The sequence below is a fragment of the Rhinolophus sinicus genome, chromosome X (genome assembly GCF_036562045.2).
Source record: "Rhinolophus sinicus isolate RSC01 chromosome X, ASM3656204v1, whole genome shotgun sequence".
Lineage (NCBI taxonomy): Eukaryota > Metazoa > Chordata > Mammalia > Chiroptera > Rhinolophidae > Rhinolophus > Rhinolophus sinicus.
The window spans coordinates 29,238,936-29,266,616 of record NC_133768.1 but is presented as its reverse complement, the minus strand read 5'-3'; the positions used below and the strand labels follow the sequence as shown (position 1 = coordinate 29,266,616).

General features: G+C 36.4%; 1 protein-coding gene across 1 annotated transcript in view; it reads right to left on the bottom strand.

Annotated features, from left to right (window-relative positions):
• Nucleotides 1-27,681, bottom strand: part of CFAP47 (cilia and flagella associated protein 47) — a 374,794-nt gene that overhangs the window by 129,110 nt on the left and 218,003 nt on the right. The window contains exons 41-45 of the mRNA XM_074323826.1: nt 20,031-20,101; nt 18,294-18,439; nt 8,276-8,387; nt 7,305-7,531; nt 372-531 (exon numbers count right to left, since the gene is read on the bottom strand). Coding sequence (XP_074179927.1) covers nt 372-531; nt 7,305-7,531; nt 8,276-8,387; nt 18,294-18,439; nt 20,031-20,101 — 716 coding nt within the window. The remainder of the gene's footprint in view (nt 1-371; nt 532-7,304; nt 7,532-8,275; nt 8,388-18,293; nt 18,440-20,030; nt 20,102-27,681) is intronic.

Here is a 27,681-nt window from a genome sequence, read left to right as displayed (position 1 = left end):
AGGGCCAGCCAAAGCCTCAACTCCAGCACAACTTCTGTAACCCAAGTTCATTGTCAAAGCAAGCGCTCACCTTTCTCAAAGCGCACTTATTATCTTCATCAGACAACTACTCTTTAACAAAGACAGGTCTGCAAATTTTAGCGCCAGGATTTAGCACACAAATTCAGTACAAAATTTAGATTACTGTGATGTGGTATGTTGGTTATTTATAACACAAAATATTATTCAATAATTGGTATTTATGTAGCTGAACTATTTTTTCAGTTATATTATGAACATAGTATTAAGTAGAGAAATCTCTTATTTCTATTGTACAATTTCACAGTGCCTGTGAAGGGGCTAGATATTGCAATCCACGTGGTACTGATTACCTGTTTTCTTTGTAGGTTTAAGTCTTTTAGCTTGCATTTCTGGATACTGAGGAATGTTGATTCTCTTGGGGATACGAAAATATTCTGGTAGGCTCAGTTCTGCTTTGTATGAAATAGACTTAGGCTTCTTTAACTGTGAGGTATTAAAAAGCATAAAAGTCTGCAAATAAACAGAGAGTAAAATTGGAATGCAGTTCTCTTACCTGTTACCTCCAAAATACAAAATATAGCATTAACATTTAGACTCCATATTTGCAGGAAAATCCACCAAGGGACGGAATTTGTTCATTTCTTTAAACACATTATTTAACTGGTGGAAGACAACACAAACACGTTTCATAGAGTTAATGGACTCATCCTTTATTCAGACATGCGCAATATCCCCAGCTCTAACGCTATCAGTGTTGAGGAATTCATTGCCTCAGGAAGAAACCATTGCATTGGTGAACAGCACTGAGAAAGTGCTTCCCTCCTCGAGTTGAACCCTGTGTACCTTAACATCTCCCTATCAGTTCTAGTTCTTATTAGTAGTACAATCAGGGCCCTCTCTTTTGCTAAGGACAATTTTGTGTATGTGGGAGGGAAATACATACCGGGGTGCCAAAAAAATGTATACAAGTGGACACTTTGGTCAACGTTGCTCAAGCAGTAGTTCGCCATAATCAGAAGTGTCTGGATGCTGATGGTAACCACTTTGAGCACCTCTTGTAATTGCAGAAGTCAAATGTGACTTGGATTCATCTTTTGTTATTGGTATATATGAGTATTCCAATTCTAAAAGTTTATCTTTCTTAAAATGTGTGTACATTTTTTTGGCACCCTCTGTATATATAAAACTAGGCCCTGCCCCTCCACAGATCTCCAAACATCCCTTTTAAGTACGTTTGATATTTTTAGTCCTTTTAACTATTACTTATATAATGTGCATTACAACTCACTGCCATGCATATGCTGCTTAAGACACAATCGAATTCAATACTCTCCTTCCTAAAATGGAACACCAAAGACAAACCCAGCTTCCTGAGTGTGAACCAAGCAATGCAGACCACAGAGATAGGCAATCATTTATTTTGCTCCACTGCCAACCACAGAGTACTGCCCAATGGTTAGAGCAAGCATTCTTGGAGCCAGACTGCCTGCAGTTATACCCCAACTCTAAGTAAGCTTGGCCACCTTATTAACCAAAGACACGAAAATCTTCGTTTGTAAAATATGGGTGATAACAGTACACACTGCCTATGCCTGGTGTATTCAAAGTGTAAGCAAGTGTCAGGTGCTTGGAACACATTTTAAGGATTCATTAAACGTTGGCCATCATTATCATCATTGCCATCACTATCGTGTCATGGTCATCATCATACTCTTGATCATATCATTACTCATCAAAAATAAATGTTAGTGCCTTTAGCAATTATCGCACTCACTGGGTTCATTATCTATAAAATCCACAAGGATTTTTATCTACAAAATCACATTTTCCACCTCCTTTATTCTGGCAATTCAAACCATGCAAATGCAGAAAGTGAAGTTACTTCATTCATACTTTATTGTTGTTTGAGTTTGGTTCCTTTTTCTAGTCATTGTGAATAAACAATCTGTTCACATCAGCAACTAGTTCTTTATCCGACATGCATGTCATCTGCCTTCTATATTGTCAAGTCATTCAAAATAGTACGTATTGACACAGACTTTCATCTTAACCAAACTCTAGTCAGTCTCCTCCAAGCTCTCTTCTCAACTAGGCCTCAACCTTGGCATACTAAAACTGCCGATTCTCAGCATAAATCACTTAGTCCACTCCCTTCCATCATAAACACACACTAAGAAACTTTGAACAAGCAGTGACAGTTTCTAACAGTTTAAGGCCGTATCTCTAGGATGCTCCCAGTCCCCCTTAAAGTGCCTACCTGAGGAAGCTCAATGCTGCCAGGAGAACACATAGTATGTTCCAGCCAAAACCTGGTAATAGGCAGATAGGCCCCTGAACCCATTCTTACAGCAGTTACTTGAGAAAGCTTCTAATTATAAATCCTTTCTCTCCCCTTTTGAGATGTCAATCTTCTATCACCCAGAACCGTCTTCACAAGGACCTCAGAGCCCTCTCTTTGAAAAGCAAACATTCAAGGAGATAATGCTCCCAGCCAGGTAGTACCTTGCGCTAACTTGCATCAGTACCTCCAGTAATAAATATTCCAGAAGTTTGTTTCTCCTGCAGATAAGCATCAATTAACACACGAATATCACATCCACCAACCCCCTTCCACTTCTTGTAAATGTCCACTTCCCTAACTCTGCTCAAACCCCCACTGAGTCTCCCTCCTCATTTTGTCATCCTCGCTTTAAAACTCCCAGTTGCTTCTGCACAAATTGAAGTAGAGTTCAGTTCATGCTGGCTCCTCCTCCCTGCTGTGATAGTTACTGAATAAAATCTATCCCCTTATTGCTTTAACTGCTAACCAGCTTTATCTTTCAGAGTATCAACAGGATTACTTCAGGATCTGGGGTGTACTTAAATTAAACAACTACAGAAACTTTCCCTTTACCCTTCTGAATCTTCACCAAGGAAATCTTTTAGATTTCCTTTTTTAAACATATTATCAAATTTCAAAATTCTGATGATTTTTCCTGCCATTTATCTCAGAGCGCATAGCATGGCTTTTAAAACATAAGCATGAGCAAGCTAACAGAAAATATAAAAAAAAAACCGTCTAAGCTCTGAATCTTTCCAGTACCATTGAGTATATCATTAGAATTGGTTTATTGACGGCCAGCAGCATGTGAATTCAACAAACGAATACTAAGTGGTGAAGCGTCAGAAATTCATGATCCTAACAAAAGATCTTGTCTCTCACAGTATATAAAGTAGATATGTCATATTGCTATTACCCTATAAATATTTCAAAAATTTAAAGTGCATACTATCGTGTAATAAAAAATTAGACATGTCACTTTTCTTTGGTAGAAAAGTGATTGCATTTATTCAATTAGATTTAGTTTTGAACAAATATATTTCAAGGATGATTTCAGATATTATTCATTGCACAGTTATTTAATGCTATAAGAGAGCACTCTAGACTTTTATTTATTCCACTATACAATTTCACGGTAGGAAACTAAGAAGTGAACATATGATCTACACAGGGCAAGGAAAAGAGTAAGAGGTTGGACTATGTGTCTTTGAGTGTCTTTGATTTGTTTTCCAGCTTTAAAAGACAATACTATCTCTACCCTGAACTGGGCTGTAATATCTGTCCAGTCACTGATGGCAACTTAGGTCTTTTTATGCCTCACTCATTCCTTTTTTTGTATTATAAGTGTAATCCTTTCTTCTCTACATTTCTCCATGGGGTCATCAAAATAATTTGAAAAGTGCACATAAACGTATTTGGGGGTAAAAAGTATAAAACGTTATAAAAGGAGAAAGTATTTTAAAAATGTATCTTGTTTACTATTCTGTTGCAAAAAGTACTCGAATTATTGTATTTCAGGAGTACACTTGGACTTGAAAAGAAACCTTTATGACTAGATGTATATAAGTACAATAAGATGTATCTGTAAGTTCTGATTTGATGTAGCTCGTTTTCTTAAACTGATACATTCAACCTTTCCGTAGTAATTTTCTATACTTAGAGTGTTTTTGCTAAAACAAAAAAAATGCATGATATTCACAGAATTCAAAGAAAATAGTAATCTTCGGGTGCAAAAATTTTCAATTTTTAAATTTAGAGACTGCTTAAAACATTTCAAATTTAATTAAAAAAAACCCAAGGTTTATTCATAAGTAATAATAATAATTATAATTATCATAATCATTGCTATTTCCACCAACAAATTCAGAGAAGGACACACATATAAATATCCATCCTGCAAATGTGGGAAGGAAACAAGGATAAGTAAACAAGATGACTTTGTGAAAAGTCAGACTATGAGGCAACCTGGATAGACATCAGCCTATACAATGAGGACTTGAAGTTGAAAGTGTCATTTGTTGTTCAGGCCCATGTTCAATTCAGTTAAACAATGACAGCACCTCTCACACACAAGACATTAATGGGTCAACAAAAAACATATAGCAAACATTTTTAGATTTCTAGGAATTCATGTCCTAGAGAAACAGGTACATATAAAAATAAATCTTATACAAAACATAATTTGATAAATATAATAATAAAAACAAAAAGTGTGCTGGGTTCCAGAGAGAAAGCTAAAAGAAGAGAAAGACAGAAACCATACACATGCATAAATAATAGAAGGAAGATCCATGGGTAAAATCCATCTCCCTCAAGCATTTTTCATTTAAATAAGTGTTTTGACAAGAGGGAAGCATGAAGAAAATGAATTTTAAAGGGGGGGGGGAGGGAGAGAGAGAGAGAGAGAGAGAGAGAGAGAGAGAGAGAGAGAGAGAGAGAGAATGATATGATAGGCTTAAAATTTGAAAAGGAACACATATTGAACATTTTTACTGTAATAGTGTACTGAAAATTGACCATAAACTTCCCAAATTCACTGTTCTGTACTAGAAATAAGCATTTTGGTATGAGCTGAAGAGAGCCATCAGCTTTTTAGATGCAGTGTGCATGGGTCAGTCCAGAGGGCATCATAGCCTCAGGCCTTGATATTTTTGAGCTAATCAAACCTTAAAAAATTCAGGTCACCCATAACCTATCAGCATTAATTATTAAAAATCTGTGCTTAGGGCCGGCCCGGTGGCTCAGGTGGTTAGAGCTCCATGCTCCTAACTCCAAAGGCTGCTGGTTCGATTCCCACATGGGCCAGTGGGCTCTCAACCACAAGGTTGCCAGTTCAACTCCCCAACTCCCGCAAGGGATGGTGGGCTGTGCCCCCTGCAACTAGAAAACGGCAACTGGACCTGGAGCTGAGCTGCGTCCTCCACAACTAAGACTGAAAGGACAACAACTTGAAGCTGAATGGCACCCTCCACAACTAAGATTGAAAGGACAACAACTTGACTTGGAAAAAAGGCCTGGAAGTACACACTGTTCCCCAACAAAGTCCTGTTCCCCTTCCCCAATAAAATCTTTAAAAAAAAAAAAATCTGTGCTTAGACTGTATTGATTTTAGCATTCTGACACATAAAAGCAAAATCATCCCTACAATGCCAAGTATTTTGTTGTAATATATGCAAATGAAGGTAAATCTTAAACAACAAGGGTGAAAACATTTATCATTTATTCCTACATTGAACAAAGATGTAGTTACTGCCTTTGGCACAGCACACACTTTTCTAGGCACTGGTGATATGAAAGTTAACTAAACAAGTATCTTCTCACAAAGGCCCTTGCTGGAGACAGACATGAGTAGATACATATATTAATTTCAGGTGGTAAATGCTATCTATAGAGAAAATTGAAGAAAATTTAGGGTTTGGAGATTGGCTGGTGGAACTAAGATATATATATCATATATATAAAGCATATATATATATATATATATATATATCATATATATAAAGCATATATTTATCATATATATATATATATATATATATATATATATACATATACACACACACACATATGATATATATATATATATATCTATATGAATTGGTAAAGCAGAACCTCATTGGCAGCATTCTAGCAGACCAGAAGCAATTGAGGGAGGTAGACTAATATCTAGGAAAACTAACAAAGAAAGTGCACGGGCCATTGGGGTGCATAAACCAGAGGCCTACACTGAGGGAGTGACATGAGTGAATGGGTTCCAGAGGAGAGGCTGCAGTCAGGGAAGGAGGTTGGAATGACCAGGAGGGTCATGGAGACCATCCCAAGGGTGATGGTTTTTGTTCTGACACGAGCTGGCAAGGCAGTAGAGGAGCAACGTGAAGAGGTCTACACTTAAAAAGACCCATTTTGGCAGCTTAATGATGACTAGACTGTCCCTTCTAACAATCATAAAACAGAGTTCAAGCTGTAGTAATAGAGTCTATACTTCCAGCCATAGTAATAATAACAACAACGCCATACACCAGGTAATGCATATACCAGGCAATACGCTAAGCATTTTACATAATTATCTCACTTAGTTTCCATAAATTATAAGTATCTCCAGATTCAAAATATAAAAATTGAAGTTTGATGATTTTTAAGGAACCGTTCCACAGTCAGTGAGGACAGTGTGAAGAGTCTGGATTCTCAGCCTGGTAATCTGACCCCAGGGACAATCCTCTCTGGATGCACAGCACAACATCCTGGGCCACGTTTAGAACATGTCCCGACCCACCCACTCCTCCTCCAGAGATTTGTATTTAATTGTTCTGGAGTGGGGCCTGGAACGTTAGTATTTTAAGTTCTCTAGGGCATTCTACCTTGCAGTCAGAATGGAAGACAACTGTGAATTAAGCAACTATACTGTAATACCTAAAAGTAGTAGTATACTTAGTTATTACTAATTTAGTTATCACTGCTAAAATTAGTAGAATGCTCTTTCAGAATTATTATTTAATTTATTTTTTCAATTACAGTTGACATTCAATATTGTATTAGTGTCAGGTGTACAGCATAGTGGTTAGACATTTAGATAACTTAAGAAGTGATCCCCCTGGATAAGTATAGTATGCATCTGGCACCATACATAGTTATTATAATATTACCGACTCTACTCCCCATGCTGTACATAATGACCCCATGACCATTTGTAACTACCAATTTGTACTTCTTAATCCCTTCACCTGGGCTCACCCAGCTCACCCTTCACCTGGGCTCACCCAGCCCTACCCCCCTCCCATCTGTTAACCATCAGTTTGTTCTCAGATTTATGATTTAATGAAGTAAAAAAGAAAATAGCTACTGAGCTGTCTTTCTGGGGAAAACCAACATTCATCATTTTTCTATGTAGAAATGTTATGAGTAAGCAACAGCTCTGTATACTGTTAGAAAGTAATTCAAGTGCGCATCATCTGTCTATTCCCACCTCGGTCCTGGTCAGCCCCAGGATGGCGATGGCCACGCGGATACTACTGCTTTCCAGGGTGCGTGTGATACACCTTCGCCGATACTCTATTTCCGACATCTGATGCTGGGCTGCAAAAGCCAAAGCCTTTTCCTTGGCTTCATTAGTCAGTGGCAATATAAGGTCCACATTCAATAACTGATAGGGCATGCATTTCAAGAATAGAACTGGCTCTTTCTCCATAAAAACTGGGGGAAGCAAAAACATGACTGCAATGACTATTTATGCCCTTGACATTGTTATCCAGGATGAACTTGGGAGGTTTGAAACACAAAACTGTGGCCTTCATTCAACAGAGTAAAAATAAATAGGTAACACATTTCTCGTAGTCCTAATTCAATAACTCAAGAATAAGTCATCAGGAATTAAAGACATTTTCCTGGTATTCTCTAAGAAGAGTTCTAGTCAAATGGTTCTTTCATAGAAACATCATCAATATGCTCAAAATTCCAAGACCATGGTGCTCCTATCAGTGATATGAAGGTAGGGGGAGTAGAAATTAATGTAAAGAAAGACATCTGTCAATGACTGACAAGAACTGTTACCTTCTTTCACTAACAACCTTATACTTTAAACTAGAATGTGGGGTAGAAATCCAGGTTATATTACAATATACAGAATTTGAGAGTGTAGTGATTTCCAAATTAGTTGGGAAATGGAAAATTTGCTGCGTAAATACCTTGAATGCTAAATTTCAGTATTTATCTGAAAACTAAACAATAAAGATTTTAAAAAGAATCACCAGCGACATTCTCTTAATTGTTGAAATAGTGCTCTAGTCAAGGGATGTTGACATCATAAAGTTAAAAGGAAACCTTCCAAAATCTAATTATGTATTGGAAAAACTTGCTATGAGGATGCTTACGTAACTATATGAGAAACAGTTCCATCCTTTGACATTATAAATGAAATAAAACATATGTATACTCTACCGTCTTTTGGAACATTGCTGTAGTCACGTGAAGTTGAAGAATTCACTGGAAGGAAGTCAGAAGGTAAGGGGACCATACCTTTTCCTTCCACGATGTATATTAATTCTCCAATCTAAAACATAAGCACACAATAATATTAAATTGTAAAAGTTCGGAAAAAATTAGGATAAATCTTTCTGCTTTGAGAAAAATCTGCATGCTCTAAAAACATGCATGCATTGTGCATTTCCAGGCAACATAAACCCTAAATGAATGGAGAAGGGTAAGGTCTAAATATAGCCCTACCACACTGTGGGAGAAACTCTGTATGCAACAGAGCAGGAGATGGATTAAGAACTTCCCAGGATGGCACTGACAGCAGTTGATCTTTACAACTACAAATACCCATTATAGACTGCTAACTTAAAACAAATAAACAATCAAGCAAGCAAGCAACTTTTTCCCTTCATTCTGCAATTTATTGTTGGAGGGGAGTGACACCATTTTTGCAGGGTCCCTAAGTGTCTGAGTCCCTAAGTGTCTATATATATTTTTTTAACTTTTCATTTATTTTAAGTGTGTTTTTCCAGGACCCATCAGCTCTAAGTCAAGTAGTTGTTTCAATCTACTTGTGGAGGGCACAGCTCACAGTGGCCCATGTGGGAATCGAACTGGCAACCTTGTTGTTAAGAGCACTGCACTCTAACCAACTGAGCTAACCGGCCGTCCCCATCCCAAGTGTCTATATTTTAAAGTGCAGGTTTTCTAAGTGTCCTTCGATGGATGACTGGATAAAGAAGATGTGGTCCATATATACAATGGAATACTTACTGTTCAGTCATAAGAAAGGATGAAATACTGCCATTTGCAACAACATGGATAGATCTTGAGATTATCATGTTAAGCGAAATAAGTCAGACAGAAAAAGTCACTCATATGTGGGATATAAAACTGAGAACAACAAAGGAACAAGACAAACAAACAAAGAAACAAAAACTCATAGACACAGACAACAGTTTAGTGGTTACCAGAGGGTAAGGGGGAAGGGACGTGGTAGAAGAGGGTAAAGGGGGATCAAATATATGGTAATGGGAGGAGAACTGCCTCTGGGTGGTGAGCACACAATGCAATATATAGAAGATACAGAATTGTACACTTGAAACCTATATAGTTTTATTAACCAATGTCACGCCAATAAATTTAATAAAATTTTAAAAAAAGAACAGGCAAAATTAATAGATTGTGATATAAGTCAAAATAATGATTACTTTAGGGGAAGGGTGTTGTTATTAACAAACACAACAAATGCTCATTAGGAAACAAATAATGCTGCCTGGACCTCTCTTCCCCCACGTATCTGCATAACTACCTCTCTCACCTTTAAGTCTTTGTTCGAATATCACCTAGTCAGTGAGGCTTACCCTGACCACCCTATTATAAATCACAATACACACTCCCCAAATCCTGATCCTTTTTATCCTTTTTGACTTCTTCTATTATACCTCTCACCTTCTGAAATACTCTAGAATTTACTTAGCTATTATATGTTTTGCTTACTACCTGTGTCCCCTTGCTAGAATGTAAGTTCCACATCCAATTGCCGGTCTGTGTGGGGAGTATAAAGACCCAGGCCCCTCACCCCAATTCAGGGCATCACGATAGGTTTCCCCCTCCCCAGAGCTCCTCATGGGATCCACTGAGGCCTTCGTTACTACATCCAAACCCAACTTTTCCCTGCGCCCAGTCAGGCTTCCCTCACTCCCCAAAGGTACTGATTTCCAGGGAAGTTCCCAATAAATTTCCTGTATGTGAATTACAGTCTCACAGTCTGTTTCCTGGAGTACCTGAACTGTGACACTGCCATTCACTGAAGCAGAAAACAGGTGAGATCAGGTTTACTGGGGAAGACTCATGCGTTCAGATTTGGACAGAGGCAACTTTGCCGTATCTAAGAAATAGCAAGCAGGCAGTGCATACATGAGAAAACAATAGATTTTTCCCTCAAGGTGCTCACAGTATCATCAGGAAGATATGACATGTTCTCCAATAAAAAAAAAAATCCATTATGTCACATAAGATTACTGATGAAGTGTTGGCAGGGTCCAGAGGACATCAAGAAAGGCCTGGAGAGGATGACATTTTTTTGTATGCGATCACTGAAGGGGGCAGAGGCAGAGCAATGTGAGAGAGGCCAGAAGACAAAACCCCTGGAGCAAACAGTGGGAGCAGAAACCAGCTCAGTTTGAATGGAGGGTCAGGGCTGATATATTGTAGAACTGTACACTTGAAATTTACATAGTGTGATTAACCAATGTCATTGCAATCGATTTAATTTAAAAAATAAAGTATGGGTTTTCAAAATGAGCACTGAGGATCTGAAGATCTTTTAGAATAAGTAATTAGGTAAGCAGTACAAAAGTCTAAACAGAGAGAATGATACAGAGAAAAACAATAGGGGTGGACAGGCCTGGTTTTAATCCTGAGACTGTCATTTATTAACTTCTAAGCCTCAGGCAAGTTTACTACATCTCTGAGTTCCGGTTTCTTCCTCTGTAAAATGGGCTGAAAAATATTCCGTCATTTTAGGAACTTAGAGATTAAATGAAAAGGAAGGGGAGAGAGGGAGTTTCAAAAGACATATCACATAATCACAATGGGCGAATATTATGTAGATGTTGATTCTGAAGGGTAGCAGAATATGTCATCTCAAAATAGGGCTGTAGGAGTTCAGGACACGTCATCCCAAAATATGCCCCTTTGGTATATTGATGACTTTGAGCTGTAGGCACTTGAAACACAGCAAATGCATGTAAAGGCTTTATCTGGACTCCCCTTACCTGCCTAAAGACAGACCTTCCAAAAGGAACTCAATTCTCATAAATCACCTCCCTGGGAGTTTCATCATCCAAGGAAGATTGACTCTTACCACAGAAGAAGAAACTACAAGTTGAAGTTGCACCTAGAAAAACTTTGTCACCAACTATATCTCCCATCTATTCTTCTAAAGGCACATTCATCTTGCTGAAAAATCATTCTCTTTGAAGCGACCCATATCCCCTCTCCACTTTCCCTATTAAGATTGTATTTAAGCCTGAATTCTAAGCCACCTCAGGAAGTTACTCAGTTTTCCCTGGGTCTCTCCCATGTACACATGAGGTATACATCTGAATAAATTTCTGTTTGTTTTTCTCCTGTTAATCTTTTATTATGGGGTAGGGGTGGAGTGGAGGTCTCAGCCAAGAGCACAGAGGGGTAGAAGAATAATTGCTTTTCCTCCTTTACAATTCAAACAAAGAAACTCAAAATGAGATGACAGAAAAAGCATACAAACAATCATGGGGCAATGAGGGAAATATGAACAATGCCCAGATGTTTGATGCTATTAAGAAAAAAAATTAAGTTTTTAGTAGTAATGGTATCATGGTAATATCAAATTTTTTTGTTGTTGTTATAGAGACAATTATTGAATTATCTGTGGATAAAATGATGTGATGATTGGGATTTGCTTCATTATAATCATGAAACATGTCTGCCCACGCACTGTTGAAGCTGAGTGAAGGGTACCGGGGGTATTTACTGCAGTTTTATTTCTACAACTGTGTGTATTTTATATTTTCCATAATAAAATTTAAAAAAAAAATGCTTACACCTTAAGAAGTAGAAGGATTCTAAAGATGTGAGCATTACATGAGGTAACACATATTAGGAACCTAACCCTTTGTCTGGCACTTGAGACATCCACTTAAATGGAGCGGGGGCCATTCTGGAGAGCAGGCTTCCCAAACTTTCAGGTGCATGTAAATCACCTGAGGATATTATGAAAACACAGATCTGACTCAAAAGATCCAGAGTGAGGACAAGACTTGAGAGGATCAATGAAAAGGAAGACTGGTAAATTTAGGTTTAAACCACACAATAAAGAATTCTGCACCAGAATGGGCTTGTGACAAGAACACAACTGACCACTAGGAAAGCAAAAGGAAACAAACCTAGCTTCAAAGCTGGCATTGTAACCGGTTTGAACCGTCCCACAATCTTAAAACAATATTAACTGTACACTTCAGAGACTATTCCAAAGATCTCCTTGAGTATAAAATGTGTGTGCAAATAATATAAAAGGAAATTCATTACATAATAAAAATACATATTCCAAAATATTGTAAATACCTTAGATAAAAAGTGAAATGGCAAAAATTGAAAATTAATCTTGAAACAAAAGAATAAATGATTTCTGATTGTGAGGTCAACTTATTTATAGCTTCATTATCCCTCCCCAATTGAGATTTGTTTATAACAAAATTTTATCCTTTACTTTCATCTGATAATGTTCCATAGGATTTTATTACTTACAATCCACAATTATCTTTAGTTTGTGCTGATAAAAGAAATATGGAAAACTATGACTGTTTTAAATTGTTCAGCTTTTAAATCTGTGCACTATTGTTACTAATGAACACATTATATGTAATTGTCATATACTAATTTTTCCTAAACAGCCATGTAGTTTGCAAACATAAATCCAAGCTAGCAATCTGAAATGTGCTTTCTCTCTGTGTGTGTGTGTGTGTGTGTGTGTGTGTGTGTGTGTGTGACTATAAATACAACTGAGTGATCAATACTGAGGTAAAGTTTTCAATAATAATTCAAATAGAGTACAATGCTTAAGTTCAACAGAAACTGGAGGAAACAATATATTAATATTCACTTTATTTTAACTTTTTTCTCATCCTTATTTTTACCTAAAAATCAGTTGTTTTACCCAAAATATAGTATTCATAAGAAATTGTATTTGGTGAGTACAGAGTTACCATAATTGCATGTTTCTAAAAATTTGTACCTGAATGGAACTTGATCTATAGCTGTCTATTCCATGAAAATTAATACCAACCCATGGGACCTGATGCAAAAGGAACAAACTGTTATTTGCCACAACATTTTTCTTAAATATATATTATAAACAGCTTTCTAAACATTGGTTAGCTAATTGAAATATCAGTAACTCTATTCAATTACATTTAAATCCACATATTACATGGACAATGTATTATCATTTCTCAAAAAATTATTTTGTCTGATTTGTTCACTTTCAATATGTTACTTTTATTTTAAAAAGTTAATATCAATGAAAATAATGCCTGTTTTGCCTGAGTCAGAAAATTATTCAGGAACGTCATCTGTAGTATTGTCTAATTAGTTCCCTCCACTTTTCTTGAAATACAACCAGGCCAGGGAAGAAATACAAATGCGAGAAAGAACTCATTTATAAGTAGAGAAACCCCTTACATTCCAAGTCTGGAGGCTGTGACAAGGGAAATGAAATTATATGACACATAACAGACACTTTTCAATGTGAGCTATTACATTTCTTTTCTGCTCTTAATTTCATATATACCAGTGGGCATGTTTACTTGGATTTTTATTATATTTTCCAGAAATATGCCACAGCCCATTGTCAATTGTAAGAAACCTTCACAAAAGATGTTTTGTTCTTTCTATGGATCAGGTTAAATGCAGTCCTCAAATAACACAGTTTCATGCAACTTTACAAGAAACCCAATTGTTAATGACCCAGAAAGGAGGAACACAAATACTGAATTGGCAGGAACGTTTTAATCTCAGTTCTGCCACTAATTTCCTGGGTAATATTGGACATGCCACAGAAGCCCTCCAAATACAAATAACCTCAATCTTAAAAAAAAAAAATTAAAAAGCATTTCTAGACAGAAAAATTACCATGTTGTTTCATAGATCTTAAATTCTACTTATCTTATTTTCTTATCTTGGGCCTAGATCTTGCTATGTTTTGTAATTTATTTGTTTGAATTGGCTGAACAACAGTATATTATTTTGATGGCTACACAGGCATATGACAGCTAAGCTAAAATTCTAAACTGTTAAATTTCTTACACTAGAGAGAGATCTAGGTAGTTGACTATTAATCATTGTAGGTGACTATTTGATTTTGCCATAGTTGTAATGTGAAACTGACCATTCAGAGTAATCACTTTTCTTTTAAAATACCATGTTTCCCCAAAAATAAGACCTAGCCAGACAATCAGCTCTAATGCGTCTTTTGGAGCAAAAATTAATATAAGACCCGGTTTATATTATATTATATTATATCATATAACACCTGGTCTTATATTATAGTAAAATAAGATCGGGTCTTATATTATAGTAAAATAAGACCGGGTCTTATATTAATTTTTGCTCCAAAAGATGCATTAGAGCTGATTGTCTGGCTAGGTCTTATTTTGAGGAAAACACGGTACTATTTTTCATAGAATGATTTAGCTAGGAGACTCAGTAAGGGAAAGAAGAAGACATATAAAAAGGTTTGTAAGCCTGCACTAAAAAGTTCAACTTCCTTAACACAATTTTAACACAATCTTAATTGCATGCCTGAGAGATTATTCCACAGACATTTTGAGAAGGCAACATATATTTAAATGGCATAAAATATGAACTGATTATTTAATAAAAATATACGGTATGTTGTAGGAAAAGACCTCATCCATTAACAGGAAGGTGGGCCTAGACTCTAGAAGTCATTGTGGCAGTGAAATCAACAATCTCTCTTCTCCTTTGTCAACACATTTTCCAAAACAGTTTCTATTCAAATTTTTTGCCACCAATTTGCTCTGCAAGTAAATGAAAATTTGCTTCCCTTCAAGTGTGAACATCACTCGAACTGTCATTAAGATTGATCTTTGTATCAATATTCTTTACAATTCTCTCTTGTGCTGTTCTTCCTTCCCCCAAAGCCAACATCATTACCTCTTCTTTCACCATTGCTTCTCACATCCTTCTCTCTGTCCTTACTGCTAGTAAAGGAAAAGCAGAGAGCAGTATGGAACGGTAGCAAGTTGAGGAGTGTAATAGATTGCAAGTCTCCTAGCCAGTCTTTCAGTCTCCAGTTTCTATCTCCAACTCTTAATCTACTCTGTTTTGACTCTATAGATGCTTTCTAAAACAAAGATGAAATCAAATCATGCCTATGCTCAATACCTTCCATTGGGTTCCTGCTTTCCACAATAATAAAATTTAATTATCCAACTTAAAATTCACTGCTATCCTCTTTATCGGTCTGACCTATCCATCCAACACATTTTCTGTCACTTCCAACAAACCATTGTCAAAATCAGCAATTCAAGTGTCCCTGATTTTCATGCTTAGCTATTTTGCCTCATGTTCTTAAAATGTTCTGAGCACACTTCTTCCCTGTCCAAACACTGTTTTACTGGCAAATTTCTACTCGACCTTTTTGACCAAACTCCTTTATTAGCCAATTATTCCTGCCTCTGCTATTATATAGAAATGCATTATTCTATCCATTCTAGAAATGGTCACAATCTGTCTGGCTGTGTTATAGAAATTAGTGGAATGTTCCAGGACACCGGACACCATGTACACAAGGAGAGATTATGCCTTGCAACCAGCATCTTGGTGAGGGCAAATGAAATGTGACATGCTGTTTTAAAACATGAAAAATGAAGTAAACTACCATCAAATAATAGTACCTCCAGCTATAGAAATAACTTTCATAAAACTGAAGTTAGTTTACCTAAATGAAAATTACATACAGATTTTAGCATAATATAACTTGATGTTTTTATCTTTACATGCAATAAAATTAAGCACAAATCAGTATTATTAAAATCTGCATGCTTGATTGAAAAAGTTGCAAATTGATTATAGAATATTTAAATACACACATAATAGAGATTGCCAGCTTAATCTCTACATCAGCAGAAACAGAAAAATACAAAAGACTGAGGGAGAATGAAATGAGTGATAGTGCAAAAAGTAAGATGAGTGGTTCTATTCATTTATGAAAACATAGGGGAGATGGCCAGAGTGACACACAATGTATTTAACAACTGGTATTACCATAGGCAGAAAGTCAAGACAAAGCTTCGTGCTTTGCAGTGTCTGTGTGCCTTGTATGGGGGTCTGTCAAACTCTCCTCCCAACAGATGCAAATTCTCCGTGACCGGGTGGTAGGTCATGATTTAATCTGGCCCCATCCACACAGAGAAGAAATTTCTTTGGATTTTTGGCATTTGAAAGTATGAATTTTTAGGGCTTTTGTGGGTTTTTCCCTAAGGTAAGAATTTCTATGAACATTGATGGAAGTTTTGTGAAACTATTTCTACTTGCAAACAGCTGTTATATAACTCATTTCATTTTGTATTTGAAAGTTCGACTGGAATAGCCAAAGTGAAACAAATGGTCTTTCCTTGATAGCAGTGTTAGTAGAAATGTTTCTGTTTTACACATGGCAAGCTATCAAATTGAGGCCTAATTAGTTTTCAACAGGTGGTTCTTAATGGCAAAGCAGTTATCACATTTAATAAGAATAGGAGCTAACTAGGTGGACTTGGATGTCTGATTATCATTTAAGTGTGTAATTGCATTTCAATACAATTAGCAATACAATTGAATGTATAAATTAATAGATGTGATTGTAATTCAATGCAATCTTTCATATTAAGGACATTATTTCTCAACTGATAGCAATATAATTTTGTGATTATTTTTCTTAATATTTTTTCTGACAAGGACAAAATATATGTAATCAAAGTCATGTTTTAATAAATTGAGATACCAAGTGTAGGTATATTTTGATTAATTTAGATAAAATTTATGGAAACAAATATTAATGTTCCAATAGTCTAATTTAAAGAATAAAATCAACCTCCTTACTATGCTATTAAGAATTAAACCCAGAGTTTGTCTATGGGTATATTATCAATTGATATAAATGAGGGATTGTGAAGCATTTGATCAAAGTACTGATTCCTATATTACAGTTATTATTTTTCACAAATTTTTATATATATAGCGGAATTCAGTTAAATCCTGAACTCCTTTACAGGGAAATAAAAAGCAAGATTTAGTATTACTACGAAATAGCGTTTTCTTCCTAAATGGTAATTTTTAGTGTAAAATTAAACTATGCTTTACATTATTTGATAGGCTGCATTATTTTTCACATGTAAATGGTCTTATAGACACCAGGTAAATACAATACCTCTTTCTAATTACCATTACAGTAGTACCTTGGTTTTCGAACGTCTCCGTTGATGAACATTTTGGTCTACAAACACCATAAACCCGAAGTAAATGCTTCGGTTTTCGAACACGCCTTGGAAGTCAAACATGTCACGCGGCTTCCGCTGAGTGCAAGATCCTGAGGCCTAGCTGTCAGCTGTTTTTGAACGTTTCAGAATTTGAATGGTCTTCCAGAACAGATTACATTGGAAAACCGAGGTACCACTCATTTCACTGCATACGCATTTAAAATACTGCATAATTAGTACATAATTGATATATTTGGGGGCTATTTCCTGGGGGTTATAAATTCCCTCTCCTCAGGTCAATACACTGCAGTGTCTTTCTGGAAAGGGATAATGCCATAAAACTTTCCCTCTGAAGACAATCTGTCTTTCTCTCTCTGTCTCTGTCTAGCTCCCTCTTCCCCTCCCTCCTTTCCCGCTCTTGGTCTCTCTCCTTTGCTTGCTTTAAAGAAGCAAGTTGCATGGATCCCAGAACCACTAGGAAGTGAATTCTGCCAACAACGTGAGAGAAGTTGGAAACAGCTCCTTCCTCAAATGAAGCTCGGAGAACCCAGCACTGGCCAATCCCTTACTGAAAATGACAGGCCTTGAGCAGAGGACCCATCTAAGTCATGTTACATCTCTGAGCCACTGAAAATGTGTGTTGTTTTATGCCGTTCAGTGTTTGGTCATTTGTTAGGAAGCCACAGATTAGTACAGACAGCGGCATAGCAAGGTCAGGCGTGCCTTCCCTCTACTCTCATGGAACTTCCTTATGCAGCCATTATAAAATGTACCCGCGACTAGTGTAATGCACTCTGCTTATTCTTGAGGGTAAGCTCTTTGTTTAGCTACCAGAGGGCTGAAATTATTATCTCGTACTATTCTAAAGTCTTCAGCTGCCATCTAGTTGCCTGTACTAGTCATTCCATTAAAGTACCATCCCGAGATGAAAGCACACGGCACAGTTCTGTTCGCACCTGTTTGTTGCTGAGCAAAATGATGCAATAGCGTGTCCGCAAGTCAAAGGGCAGAAAGAACAGCTCCAGGCTTGAAGATCCTTCCACTCCCAGGTAAAGAGTATGTGACTTGCAGAAGAACTCTCTGATGAAGCTGGACTTAATTGCTGCCAAAACATGAAGCAATTTATTTACCTATCATTTCATAAGTGCTGTTCAAATAAAGTGGCTTTTTCAATTAGTCATTACAGTTTGGGGATGAAGAAACAAATGTTCAATGCCTTAGCACACAAATTTAGAAAGAGAATACACACATTTGTTAATAAAACTATGGGTGACCCCAATGCAAGCTTGAGATAATAAAAAAAAGGTATAATTATGACGTCCTATTAAAGATGCCTTAATACATGATTTCTTCACAACGGGGACTTCACTAGTTTTTAAAAATTAGCTTATATAAACACATATAAATAGCAAAGTGCTCCCTGAAGAAATTTCAAAATTTGGGGGGACTACATAATGGTTCACATTACAGGGAGTGACAACATGAAGCAGAAATACAGTATATATAATCTTTTTGCTGGTTTTAAAACATGTCCACAAATTCTTCAACATTGCCTTAAATGTGGTGACAAGGTGGGCCAGTCTTAGGGAGTTGATCCTAATGAAGAGTATGCTAGAATGGAGCAAGTCGAGCAGTGTGACTTCTGACACCAGATCAAAAAATGTAATACAATTTCCTCCTAATTATCTCTCTTCCCGGTTTACTTGCTTTTAGAATCAAGCTGCTATCCTGTGAAGAAGCCTAGGCCACATGAGAGGCCATATGGAAGTGTCCAGGCCAATAGCCCCACCTGGAGTCCCAGACGAAAGGCATTCATCAGATATGCGAGTGAGAAAGCCTGTGGGGTGACACAAGCTCCAGCCTCGATCTGACTGCAACTGCAAGTGTCACCTAGCTGAGGCCAGTCACCCCAGAAGTATGACAGATATTAATCATATTACATTTTTATTGTTTAATGCTACCACATTTGCGGTAGCTTATTCTGTATAGCTATAGATAACCAGAATATTCCTTTATCTACTTTCCTATCTATCATTCTATCCATATTTTCTAAATCTATAGTTATTTCACAAAACAAAGCAAGCTGTGTTCTCCTTACAATTTTTTATTTTTATTATTAGTTTCAGGTGTATCAAACAACATAATGATCAGACATTTACACCCCTCACAAAGTGATACCCCAACAAGTCTACTACCCATCTGATATCATATAAAGCTGTTACTATACCATTGACTATATTCCCTATGTTGTACTTTACATCCTGTGACTACACACACACACACACACACACACACACACACACACACACACACATTTATTTAATTATAGGTGACATTCAATATTATTTTATATTAGTTTCAGGCGTAATCCTTATAATTTAAAATATGGTGATACCTGTCACCTAAATAGGTTTAAGCAGTTCAGAATAACCCAAAAGAAACATAAAGGTGATTTATCTAAATACACCCATTGTACAGGTGAGGAAACTAAGACCCAGTAGTGAAAGGAAAGATGTGGGCAGAGTCCTCCAAAGGGTCATGCACAGAAAAGACTGAGGACCAACACTTGGGCCTCCCATTCAGCCAGCAATCCCCAGGGTTTGCTATTCTGTCTGTAGTTTCATTTGCTATTGCACTCTGTACATAAAAATAAGACATGAAAAGAAATAAAAGCTTTCATCTGAGGTACTCACAGGTTTTTAACTCATTTGGGACATCAGAAGAGCCCTCACCAACATCATCTTCTTCGCTACTCCCAGCATCACTATCGTAAATAAATAGAAAAACGTCAACAAAACAAACAAATCTCAAAAACAATTCTCTATATTAATTAAATCTTACAGATCCTTAAAAATTATGGCTACCTACAATAAGATGTGTGAAGACCATAGGTTTCTTTCATATATCATGTTATATTTATAGTCTTTTAGAAATTTTAAAAATAAGAGAAATGAAAAAAAGCAATGTAGCAATCATCCATATTTCCATCAGCATTTTTAAAAATTTGGTAAAAACAATTCCTAAGTACCATACAGAAGTAAACATTTGATAATAATAATAACCAAAATCCTGACACTTAAAAGCAGATGGTCTCAACTTAGGACTATAAATCTACTTTCTCCAAAAATGGCTCCAGATCTTGATGTCTTAAAAAATTTTCTTCTCTCAGCTTATTTTTTCCACATTTGCTTCTTTCTCATAAAGGCAGAAGGAGATGTGGGCAGCTGTTTAATCTCTGGTTGCATTTTTGAAGATTAATTAGGAGATCATAGCCTAAAGCAATTGCCTCCCTTGAAAGGTTCCAAGTCTTCCAGAACTCATCAATTTTCCCCAATTTGCTCTTCACTTAGTATTCACGACTACTTCGCTCTACAAGCCGTTAATTACTATCTGGGCTCTCAGATATTGTCTGCCTGATTTTTTTTCTGAGAATACAACACAATCATATTTTTTCACCTTGTCATCTGCTTTTGACTAAATTTGATACAGTAAAAATATATTGACTATTTCCAAGTAAAGTTCTTTTAATCATATCTATGCCATTTCTCCAGTCTTTTCCTTACACCAAATTCTTAATAAGGCTATTTACCACATCTTATAATTATTCTCTACTTCTACTTCACAGGCATTTTGATTAGCAGTTTAAGTAATACCTTTTCTTTGAAAGTGAAGAACATTTAATATGTTATATAATTCGAGCATTTGATAGATATTTTAAGGCTATCACAGATATAATAGATGAATATTTTAGCATTTACAAGGGAGACTATATGGAGAGTTGGGAAAAAAAAAAACCAACAAAAATGCTTATTTTTCAATGTACAGACCCAGTGCCATGTCTTTGACAATGGAGCTCTGGGTAGAATGCCTGATTAAAATCCTTAGGTAATCTTCAAACCTCATTTTGTTCCATACTTGCAATTTCTAGCCATTCAGTCATTTTTTTTTTCATAGTGAATAGAAAAGCAGAGTAATTTGGGCTTCATCTCCTTTTTCTTTCCTTTACATATTTTGTTGGAGAGCAGCTAATGAAAGTACTTTTTCAATAAATCAGAAAGTTGGCTCATCCTCAAAGGAGACTCTCAAACCCAGTAAAATTGAGTTACCTGTACTATTTATGGTAAAGACAGACAGAAAATATTTGCAGACCCAGGAATTTTATTAACTTGTTCAAAAGCTAATGAGTATCATGATTAACTCAGAGACATCAGAAAAAATTAAATACAATAATCTGGCTCAAGAAAATTCTGTTTTACCTAATCAATGTTCTTGAGTTTAGAAATTCAGTGATAAACCCAACTTGTTTACAGAACCCGTATCTTGCATGTTCGAAAGACAGAAAACAACTAATTTACCTGTTTGTTATTCCCCACACCTCAGTCCATGCTATCATTTTCATTGATGCTCATGGATTATTGTTGAAGTTATGGCAGAGGGAGCATGTTTAAACCCTTGGTCTTAAGGAAGAAATAGCATCCAAAGAGGCTAAAATTGTACAAAATACTATAGATCAAGTAGCAAAATATTTTCTGCTAATTTAGTAGTGGGGCCAAAATCAGGGAATAGAACCTACTTTTGAGGTGTGAAGGATGACATTCCTTTGCTCCTCTGCAGTAGTGGCATGCAGCTTTTTGCGAGTGAAATAATCAAAATGACATTGAACTGCTTCTACTCAGAGCATGAATAATAAATCAGCCCCAAGAATGACTTCCTACTCAAGCCTTTCCCAGCAGGGAACAGCTACTCCTGGGCCAACATTCAGGGCTGTGTCCATACCAAGTAGCAAATTATCTGGTTCAAGTCAAGTTTTTATGCACCATGGGAAGGAATGTAAGAGGATCAATTTTTAGATTTATTCCGTCTTCCATGTGTCCGAGAGTTCTTAAAAAAAAAGAGGGGGGGGGGGGAACCTGGTGGCCATCTGGAGGGCAGTAAGAATGGGTGTTTCCTGTTTTTAGTACCACTTTGGCCCGTGAGCAGTTGAAGAGTCTCTAAAGCAAGGGGTGAAAACCTGGAGTTCAAGGATAGAAAGGATCTGTAAATTTAAATGGGAAAACATTTTACCTTGACTTCCAGTAACTCTTAACAGCAATTTAAACCAAACCACAGTAGTATTGTCTGTACTATGACTTTGTCTCCAAATAATCACAGATATGTTTTGCACATATCTTGAGCTATTATTTATGTTCATTATCGTGTTTCCCTGAAAATAAGACCTAGTGGGACCATCAGCTCTAATGCGTCTTTTGGAGCAAAAATTAGTATAAGACCCGATATTATTATTGTATTATACTAATATTTGCTCCAAAAGATGCATTAGAGCTGATGGTCCCACTAGGTTTTATTTTCAGGGAAACAAGTACTACTTTTAAAGTACGATAGTTATTATCTCCACCATTAGATCTCATTATGTATTGTGCTAATGAAGAAGTATGTATTTTCATATATTACAGTTTTTAAATATTTTGATAACCTACTGGAGTATTAGTTTCCTCTATGCTATAGAGTGAATTGTGTCCCTCTTAAACTCATATGTGGAAGCTAACTTCCAAAATGACTGTATTTGGAGATAGGGACTATATGAAGGTAATTTAGGTTAGAAATGAGGTCATAAGGGAGGGATGATGCTATAATAGAATTAGTGTCCTTGTAAGAAGAGATACCAGGGAGCTCACTCTCTCTCCATGTGTGCACAAAGTAGAGGTCATGTGAGTACACAGCCAGGTGGCTGCCACTCATAAGCCAAAAACAGAGGCCACAGCATGAGACCTAACCTTGCTGCCACCTTGGACTTCCAACCTCCAGAACTATGAGAAATACACTTTTGCTGTTTAAGCCACCCGTTCTATGGTATTTTGCTATAGCAACCCAAGCAGATTAAGATACTATGTAATCCTTGTATTTTACTTTGTGTATTTATAAAACACTACTCTGTGAAGTATAGCAGGCTTCATCAGACAGCCAAAGAGCCTGATGACATTGAAAACAGGTATGAAACCCTAATAGAGAGCAAGAGGATTATGGCAGATTGTTACTCTTAGTGTATAGCCTTCGATTCTCTCTGCTTTCCTTAGAGACTTGCCTAATTCTATTAGGTTGGTGCAAAAGTAATTGCAGTTTAAAAGGTTAAAAATAATTGCAAAAATCACAATTACTTTTATACCAACCTAATGATTGGTACTAATTATTCAGTGTAGTAGAACGAAATATTTTAAAATCATACATCTCCAGGATCCAGCCTTTTGGGGTTTTTAGCAAAAATCAGTACTCAGAAAAACATCTCTATTGGAGTCTTCTTTCCTTTGGGGGGCTATTCTGGGCCAAGCTATTCTGGGACACAGCGATGAATGATGACGCCCCTAAGCTCATGTAGTATACAGTCTGTCATGCACAGTAGTTCTGCAAGAAATACAATGATAAACACTTCAACACCTTTTCAACCTTAATTCATATTCTCCTCTAGTCCATATGGATAAGTATATGTCTTGTACTTCCCCTGACCTGTCCCCCACCTGACTGCTTCTGTAACCCCCTCTTCCCACGCTCCTTCTATACTTGTACACAAGTTCTCCCCCTTCTCTAGATTCTGGCCATCAAGCTCTTCTATTTCAGATGCCAATTGGTATATGATAAAGGAGAACACCAGAGTATAGTGTATGCGTGGAAAACAAAAGTGCTTAGTATCTATTATTCTCCTTAAATGTCTTCTCCTTTGTAAAGACCTCTATAAAAAGATAGTGATACTCCTTGCCAATCAGCTCGCAGAGCATTGTTTTTTTGTTGTTGTTGTGTTTTGTGGGTTTTTTTGTTTTGTTTTGTTTTTGTATAACATATACTACTAAATATATTCTGTCCTAAACAATTGCCTCCATTTGTGTAGATATTTTTTTTCTTTACTTGATGGTGGGCTCCTTGAGGATCAGAACTGTGGCTTATTTATCCCTATGTTTCTCCAGTACTAAGAATAGTGTTTGCGGTGCACTTGGTAAGAATTTGTTGAATGATAAATAATTCAATGTCGCTGGAAAAAACTAGCTAGTTCTATCACTGTAGGAAATTATTTACAAAGTGCTCATTTCTGAGCACTCCTGATACGTCATTCAATTTAAAAGTGTGGCTAAAATCAGTCCGCTGTCCTGATCCTTCCTGATAATCCTTTGAAGATAATTAGAATAAAAACTTCCTAACTCCTGTTGCTTATGTACATGGAGCATGTTCCCATAGTAAAATGTGTGAAGAATATAAAGTTTGATCATCCATGTGGTTTCAAATGTGCTGCTGTAGAAGTATCTGTTGCTTAAGAGCAGCAGCTTAGAGATAGTCAGTTTTTTATTTTAATGGGAGACTATCATTTTTATGCCACCTGAAAGATAATTTCAGCACTTCACTGCTCATTTCAGAAGACAAAATTTATTATTTGGGGACATATTGGCTGAAGTGACTCTGAGGAGTATAAGCCAGGTCATGCTGCAGTAACAACCCCATATCTCAGTGGATTAACACAACAGTTCATTTCTTGCTATCACTAACTCCATCCTAGGTGGAGAGGATGCACTCAGAGATCCATTTCTATATGTGCTTCTCTAATCATTGTGGCAGGGAAAGGGAACAGGATAACAGCTCAAACGGTCTTAACCCTTTCACTGTGTTAATTGATTTCAAGTTACTTTTTCAAAATGTGTCAAAAATCCACAAAAAAATCAAAAGTTGATATTTTAACTATTTTATGGATATGTACTTGAACTCTGCAGTAGAGGGAAAGGTTTTTTTGAGCTTGTAGGGTAAACTTGAACACCAGTGGAGGTAAATATTCATTCGGATATATCTGAATGTCACAGCAAAGGAGTTAATGCTACCACTTGGAAAAGGCATTCAGCACTTCTCCTCACATGCCATTGGCCACACATTAACTTCAATTATCACTGGGTAAGTGTAATATTACCATGTGCCTAAAAAGAGGACAATAGGGATATATTTAAAAAGCTCTTAAAAATAGACAGTTTAAGGAGATTTTTTAAAAACCTTTTCTTGTTCTATTATGTTACCTTCCTGATTAAACCTAGTAAGCAGACCAGGATTATATTGAGACATTGTTATGCTTATTATATGGTGTATTACATACAAAAGTGAATCATAGAGATAAAACACCAGACTTCCATTCTGGTCATAGTTTAAAATGCATATTCTACAATTTGTGTCTGGGAATCTATGCGAGACAAACATTAGAGAGAGTTTTTTTCTTTTTTAAATAAAACAGGATGTATAATATTACTAAGTATTATTTCATTAAGACATTGAAAGATCAAAGGTCCTCATTATGCCAATGGAGCTGGACTGAAGAAATATTAGGTAACTGCACTATTTGGAGATAAAATGAGTCTCTTTCGTGTCCCCTCATGGTAGAAGCTGATGGTTGCCTATCTGATCAGTAAACACTGGCCTTTTCCTCCTCACTGACAAAAACCCTCATTTTATTGTAATGTGTATGTAGAGAAAAGCAGTTTCTCAATTTTCCTTCCAGCTACTTTCAGTCACCTGATTAAGATTTGGCCAATGGGCTACAAGCAAACGTGCTAGGATACTTCCCTACCAGAGAAAGGGCACGCTCTTACCCTTGTGCTTCCTCCTTTTTGCTACCTATTAAGTGGGTATTTAGCTGATCCTTGAGAAAGTGAACAAAGACTTGCCTGCTACATGAACTAGAGCCTGGAGATATTATACAGTAAGCAGTCGGAACCCCAGACAGAAGAGCCACGGTAACTGCTTCTAATAAATCTCTTCAGAATTGTCAGGAAAAAGAAAAACAACAAACAGCCTTTTTGATGAACTTGAGACTGTTCTATCTCAACTCAACATATGGACTTGGGGCTCAGCATTCAATCCATACCAGGGCTGAAATGACAAACCAAGGGCTAGCCCTTCTTGAGAAACTATGTAGCTTTTGCCTTTACAAGCACCCCCCCACCCCCCCACCCCTCTTGATTTGATATGGGAGACAGACTTCAGAGAGGTGTACAGGAGAAGTCCTCCATCCATTAAACTAATGGCTCTGAGTTATTCTTTGAGAGTTAATCGGAAGAAGCCTGACTACTCTATGTTGGATCATGTTCTCCCTGATGCAACACTCAATGGTATGGCATCTTTATATTCTTTTCTCAGAGGAAGACTTGAGAGAAGAAATAAGAACATGTCATATTATAAATACAAATGGAAGAGACTGCATGAGAAAAAATGATCAATAATTTTTGAAACCATCGTAGACACTCTTCTAAAGCCGTACTTCAACCTAAGTTGACAATTATTTTCGATGAGTATTTCCAAAGTTTCCTTTCCTTCCAAAATTAAATTATAAATGCTTTCATACCACTCTGCTCATTCCACTTTGTTTTTTATTTGAAGAACATAACATAAAAAGAAGATGGCTTTACCTGTAGCTTGAGAATCTATTGCTTCAATAGTTTTAGAATTCTGGGCCTAATCAAAACCACTTCAGAATATTGCATGAAGGAATATCATGTTAAAATTGGGGATACAGAGTTCCTATACTGCACTCCAAACTGTGAAAATAGACTCAATTTTTCATTAAACTGATCTAACTTTGTTCCTTGTGCTCACACATACCTATAGCACTGCTTTGAGATCTGACTCTAGTTTAATACATGTACTATAAATTATTTGCAGTTAATGTGAAGAAATTATTTCAAGGCCATTCAGGCACAATCTATGATCACAAAGCTTCCCAATCAAGAAGCAAGGGACTGAAAAGATTAAAATCTGGGGAAAATGTTTAATGAAGTTTATTTTTTTAGCAATACTAGCATTATATACTATAAAGAAATTAACATAAAATGCCTACAATACTCTATTCTTATGGTATCTAGAATGTTGTCTTATAGCTCAATGTATTAATTCATATTTTATTGCTCACAAAAGCAGAATGTGAAAGGAAGACTTTGAATGCCTTAGTTAAGCATGAAATCAGCTTTCAATAAGACAAATGCAATAAGACAAAAATGATTTCTCCTTTAAAAATTTTTCTCACAGAAAAACCAACAAAGAAATCAAATGTTTTATAATAAATGCAATTCTTATAAACTAGCAAAATTACTGGCTTAAATACAATTCACTTTTGGAAACTAACCAATATCATTTTAATCTAAGCAAGATCTGCGCCATCACTTTCATGGTTTCTGATGACTTTAACATTGGAAACTCTTGTGGCATCAACATGGCCAAATCTTTGCCTCCTGGGATTTTTTTTTTTTTTTTTTATTTTTTTTTTTGCATCTGAATGGATGACACTGATACTATCAAGCATTACACAGAAACAAAGGTACATGCATT